Here is a 6,444-nt window from a genome sequence, read left to right as displayed (position 1 = left end):
AATCGAGACTCTGCTTTTAAATTTTCCATAATCACTTTGACTAGCGCCTGTGCCCAAATTTTTAGGTCGCTACATTAAGATAAATACAAAGTTTAAAGCTTAGAATCGGCATTTGCTACAGTGTTCTGACGGTGCCACCTGACATATTGGTGACACCAAACTAAAATGTGATGACCTAAAATATTCAGGGACTTGATCTATAAATTTATTGTTTTGATTGGCAGCTGAAAAAGGGCTCTAAGGGTGCTGCTGACATAGTGGCGGCACCAAACTTTAAATTGGTAAATTGCTTCATAACCCCCTTGTTTATTATTTTTGTCTTTTTGACTAAAACATTTTGGATTTCTTTTTCTTTTTAACATCTCTCACATTGAAAATTTTCATTTGCTTCTCAGATCTGGGGAGTACCCAAAGGAGTACTGCACCAACAACGACAACCCCAGAAGACTGACTTCAGCATCCTCATCTTCTTCGTCAACGATAAGCGTTCATCTGACTATAGTTACAACTCGTAAACATATTGCCCTTCCCCATAACTTCAACCATAACTAGTTTGTTTTTCTCACAACAAAAATATAAAAAATGAAGGTTGAAAACTAAATCCTTTGCTATAATCTCACAATCAAAATTAAAATACAACAAAAATAGAGGAGAGTTTCTTTTGTAGTGTCTTTGAGGTTTAAAGCAAAAGTGATTTCCTTTTTCTATGTAGGATTTGCTTTGTCAGTTTTTGTTGGTTATGACGAAGAAGATGAGGATGTTGAAGTCAGTCTCCTGGGGTTGCCGTTATTGGTGTAGTATTCCTTTGGGTACTCCCTAGATCTGAGAAGCAAATGAAAAATTAAAATGTGAGAGATGTTAAAAAGAAAAAAACCCCAAAGTGTTTTAATCAAAAAGAAAAAAATAATAAACAAGGGGGGTTATGACACAATTTACCCATTAAAGTTTGGTGTCATCACAGTGTCAGGCAGCAACGTTAGAACACTATAACAAATACGTATTTTTTTATACCTTTTTCGTAATTAATAATTATTTTTATATTATTTAGGTAAAAAACCATTTATTTTAATTTAATTACTAAAATGATTTTGGTTCTATTTTAAAAATTCTCACTAGTTGCCACCATTCAAATATGCCTTGAGAATTAAAATATGTTGTAATTATTAGAGAATATAATAATTAGGTTAGTAATTAAACTTTTATCTAATTATTCTATAATGTGAAAGTAAATATAAAGGTTTTAACATTTTATTAAAAATTAAAAGTAAATATTTATTTAAAATTTAATTTTTAGTATTAAACTCATATTATTACGAGTTTATAATTAATAAATCAATTGGAAGAATTAAAGGTTAAAAAAGATAATTTCGTTTTCATGTGAAATATTAAAGAAATTGTCGAGTATTTTAAGAGGTTTGACTAAGGTAGGAAGTAAATTTTATGATAATCTTAACGTAAGCTAAACTCCCAACAGGAGAAATGGTAAGAAATCATATTGGTGTGGGACCACTGAGGATTAAAATAAAACTGATATTAGAGGCAACCAATAGCAAGTCTATCATTCAGTCGTACACCACTCAAATCAAATCTCCTTAATGTCGTCCCATGCAAGTTGAAAAATCGACCGATTTTAACCCTCACAACATTTACGTCCCTATAAAGCTATCTATTACTTCTTCTTCCTTTCGCCCCCATTTCTCTTTACCTTCCTCTCAATTTCAGCCGCTGTTTCCGTAATTGTTATATAAATCCCTTAATGTTCATGCCATTTCACTCACCCCAATCCAAGTTTAATTTTCAATCTCAGTCTGTTTCAGTTTCGATTTTAATTGAGAACTTGAGCATGACCAAGAAAGAGGAGGTCTCGAAATGAAAAACGAAGAGTTTGAAAGCCAAGTTCCATGGACTAAAACAAAATATGGGACAGATAAAGGAAGATCAAAGATGCATAAGAGATGAACAAATGAAGATACGAGGAAGGTTGGAAGATGTTAGACGCCAATGCGATGAATTCAGACTGGAAAGTGAAGCGATTGTGAAGCAATCAGCTTTCAATCGGATTCAGCTTGTTGTTATGTTCCAAATCATAAAAGCTCGCAAAGACGGTGATTTTGACAAAGCTGCTCTTCTCTGTCGTTTCCTTAATTCCATGTCTGATAGAACCAACCACTTATTTGGGTCTGGTAAAAAGAAAAAAGTAAGTTGATGGTCAGTTTCTGATATCAGTAATCTGTAAAAGATGTTAAGTTGCTTTTCTTCATATGTTTGTTTTTTCTCCATTTGATGCAACAAAAGATTGGTTTTTCATTTGGAGTTGTAAGATTCAAGGAAAATAAACAACAACTAATACTGAGATTGGAACAGCATCTTACAATTGAGATTAGTAATGCTGAAAATTTCTAATTTTTGAAAGTAGTGGATCAGAACAACGTATGTGAGTCCAGGTCGCGGTGTTTGGCTCTATTGATATTCATCCAACATTAATTTAAGAAGAGTGTGTATTGAGGGTTTCAGTGTACAACAAAACTTATACTCCATAATTGCAGCAAAGAAATACCCCAACTCTAACAGCAAAATCTCTTCACATTGTGATTAAATGCTAAAATTACATATTTTATGTAATTAAATTTGTTAATTTACGATAGTGCACGACTAACTTTTCCATGTTTATATTGAATTTTGTGCAGGGGTGCAATTTGGGGCTAAATAGAAGAAAAATGAAACAAATGGGCTAGATTGAAGAAAGGAGCAAAGAAGGCGGGCCAAAGCAGAATTTTTCCAAGATTAATTAGCTGAAATTTTATGTTGACTTAGTGGTAAATTTTATGTAGGGATTATGTAGCAAGGCCACTAGTATAAATACGGGGCTACATTGTTCATTTAATCATCAAGTTTTCAATCAAGTCATTCATTAAGTGTTTTCTTTCTTCAAGTGTTTTTCATAAAGTTCTTTTATCAAGTTTTTAATTACCAAGTTTTTTATTAAGTTTCACATCAAGTTCTTTTTCAGCTTTTCATCAAGTCTTTTCATCAAGTTTTCATCAAGTTTTTAATCATTAAGTTTTTCAATTAAGCTTTTATCTCTTGCAATTCAATCTTTTCTTTCCTTTTTGCAAATTTAGTTGCTAACATTAATTCATTATATTTTTCCATCTATTAGTTTCCAACCTTGCGTCACCTTCACCCACCTACTTTCATTTCTTTTTCATTTATTCAACCTTCTCCAATTATGCCCAATACCAACATGCCCCAAACCTTAGTCAACTAAATCCATTTTCAGCTTTAGGTCGAAGTTAGCCTCGTCAAAACCCGTGAGTTACGAACTCGAGTAATTTAACTCCTAAATTTCAGTACTTATTATTTCTTTGGATTAAGAGTATGATTTTGTCAACTCACAAAGTCATATCAACACTAAGTTAAAAAAAGACGTCATTTGAGTTAGTGTGGTTAGACGTACAATTGGAATTCCGAAAGGATCGATTGTCTGATTGTTTTTCCGTGAATACATTGGCGTGCCAAGTGGGGATTGTTGTTTGGTTTCGTCAAGGGAAGTAGTAATCGGATTTAAATGTCCCACGTGGTTGAGGGCATTGGTTTGAGCTAGGCTCTTCTAGAACGCAAAGCTACCGGAGTTCTAAATCACGAATGTTTCGTTGGTTGTTCGATCAGTAATGGTTAGTTATTGGATGTTCCATAACTAATTTACACAAGGAATAGTTGGTGTCCGAGGCATCCTTGGTAGCTATAACTAGCTTATTGGAAAAGAGGGGTTCATCTAATTTCGAGGATCGGTTCAAAGACGAGAAAAACTCGGGCCTAAAGCTGAGCTTAGTTTAATTAATTTTTCTTCAGATTTATTTAACTGTTTTTATTATTTTATTTTCAGCCTTTAATTTTCAAGTATTTTTTTCCTATTTATTTCAGGGTCCAGGTTTTCAATTTTGTCCTCCCCTCAAATTCCTTGGGCACGACAACTGCCCCGACATAAATCTGTTCAAGAGAGAAACAATTTGTAGTAAACTCAGTCTTTGTGGGATCGACCCTAGTCCCTATACTATTTAAATTGCAAATTAGGCATAGATTTATATTGGTGGAATCGACACCCATCAGTTTTGGCGCCGTTGCCGGGGACTAGCAACTCTTACAATTGTTTAAATCATCTTCATGACCAGATCTTCACCCGAAGATCTTGAATACGACCCAGAGATCAAGAAATCAGCACGAGCACGACGAAAAGAGATGGAAGCTCTTAAACGTGCAAGTAAAGCAGAAGTTGAGCTAGGACAAGGGATCCTAGAATCTGACGTCGAAATGTTGAGCCAAGCAATTCGTGTAGAGGCAATTCGACATGGGAAACAAGTCAAAGTGGTTGAACCTGAGACCGAACCACTTCCTAAAACTAAAAAAACAAAAGACGACCTCGGTGAACTAGAAAGAATGGCGAACCGAACCATTCGTCAACTAGCCACTGCTCCCAACGAGAAAACACCGTTATGCATCAACTATCCAATCGGAGAAACCCTGTTCGAGTTGAAATCAGCCCTGATGCACCTTTTGTCCACTTTTTGAGGCTTGAAGAAAGAAAATCCACACACTCACTTGAGAGAATTCCACATGGTTTGCTCAAGCATGAAACCTCAGGGAGTAACCGAAAATGAAATCAAACTTCGGGCCTTTCCTTTTTCTTTAGTTGATACAGCAAGAGAATGGCTATTTTACTTACCCTCCAATTCTATTACAACGTGGGATGACTTATCTCGTGTATTTCTTGATAGATTTTTCCCAGCATCGTGATCTGCTAAACTTAAGAGAGACATAGTGGGAATTCGCCAAATGGAGAGTGAAACGCTCTACGACTATTGAGAGCGGTACAAAAAACTGTGTGCAAGTTGTCCTCAACACGGTTTAACCGAACAATCACTTCTTCAGTATTTCTACGAGCGTCTGCTCCCTATGGAAATGAAGATGATTGACATTGCTAGTGGAGGGGCGCTTGTCAATATGACTCCACAAAGGGCAAGAGAACTGATATCCACCATGGCGGCAAATTCTCAATAGTATTGGCCAAATTCAAAACCCACAAGAGGGGTTAATGGGGTAAACGTTTCATCCTTAGAAGATAAATTGGATAAGCTTACTAATATTGTTCAATATATGCTTACAGAAAAGAAGAATCTGACCCAACTGTGTGAAATTTGTACTACGTCTGAACATCCGACGGCTTTGTGCCCAATCCTTAACGACAATTCAACGGCACATGTTGATGCTGCCAGAGGTTTTCCGGGACCTCCACAAAGACGCTATGATCCTTTCTCCAACACCTATAATCCCGGGTGGAAGGATCATCCCAACTTAAATTACAGAGCTAATCACAGGTACAATCCATCATACCAACCAAGACCTCCGCCACTGCCACAACAACCCAAGCCGAGTACATCTCTAGAAGCTATTATGGAGAGACTTGTCATCGATGCTGCAAAATACCAACAGAGGACAGACACATCAATACAAGAGTTAACTAATCAAGTTAATAAACTTTCGATGGCAATTAATTGTTTAGAATCTCAAGGTAAATTATCTTCCCAGACAGAGCCAAATCCTCGACAGAATGCAAGTGCAATAACTCTTTGTAGCAAAAAGGTTCTAGAAACAGTTCCAGACAAAAGTCATGGGCAAGGTAAGGAACGGAAAAAGTAGACCTCTAATCCAAAAGCCAGACCAGAATTAGAAATTCAGAAACCAATCGTGATGCCACCTCCTTTTCTATGGAGGCTCGCAAAGGATAAGAAAGAGAAGGAGGAAAAAGAAATCCTCGAAACATTCAGGAAGGTGGAGGTAAATATCCCTTTGCTCGACGTTATCAAACAAATCCCTCGTTATGCAAAATTTCTCAAGGAATTGTGTACTAGCAAGAGTAGGTTAATAGGAAATGAAAGAGTAAATGTAGGAGAAAATGTCTCCGCAGTATTGCAAAAGAAAGTTCCGCCCAAATACAAAGATCAAGGTATGTTTGCTATTTCCTATGCGATAGGTAATGTAGGAATTAAGAAAGCCATGTGTGATTTAGGGGCTTCCATTAATGTTATGTCTTATCCTATTTATAAGTTGATTAATGCGGGTCCTTTAAAAAAGACAGTACTAATAATCTAGTTGGTAAACAGGTCAGTCGTATATCCCGAAGGGTTGCTTGAAGACGTCATTGTTAAAGTTAAAGAATTATTTTTCCCTGCAGATTTCTACATTATTAATATGGAGGAGGATAACTCAACTAATTTGTCTGACATTTTACTTGAAAGGCCGTTCCTAAGTATCAGAAGCGTAAAAATTGACGTTCGAAGCGGAACACTGACAATGGAGTTTGACGGCGAAATCGTGAAATTCAATGTCTATGAAGTTATGGGTCATCCTAACTTACTATCAAATATTTCTAGCATTGATGTTATA

The 6,444-nt window shown here is 36.0% G+C and overlaps 1 protein-coding gene across 1 annotated transcript; it reads left to right on the top strand.

Moving 5' to 3' along the window:
* Positions 1–1,638: 1,638 nt before the first annotated feature.
* On the top strand, positions 1,639–2,927 carry LOC121225080 (uncharacterized). Its single transcript, XM_041108938.1, has 2 exons — positions 1,639–2,197; positions 2,688–2,927. The coding sequence occupies exons 1-2, from the start codon at positions 1,919–1,921 to the stop codon at positions 2,733–2,735; spliced, it is 327 nt and encodes a 108-aa protein (XP_040964872.1). The 5' UTR covers positions 1,639–1,918; the 3' UTR covers positions 2,736–2,927.
* Positions 2,928–6,444: the final 3,517 nt, after the last annotated feature.

This window comes from Gossypium hirsutum, chromosome D13, assembly GCF_007990345.1.
Source record: "Gossypium hirsutum isolate 1008001.06 chromosome D13, Gossypium_hirsutum_v2.1, whole genome shotgun sequence".
Lineage (NCBI taxonomy): Eukaryota > Viridiplantae > Streptophyta > Magnoliopsida > Malvales > Malvaceae > Gossypium > Gossypium hirsutum.
The sequence above is the reverse complement of the archived record's forward strand: the minus strand, read 5'-3'. Positions and strand labels throughout refer to the sequence as shown.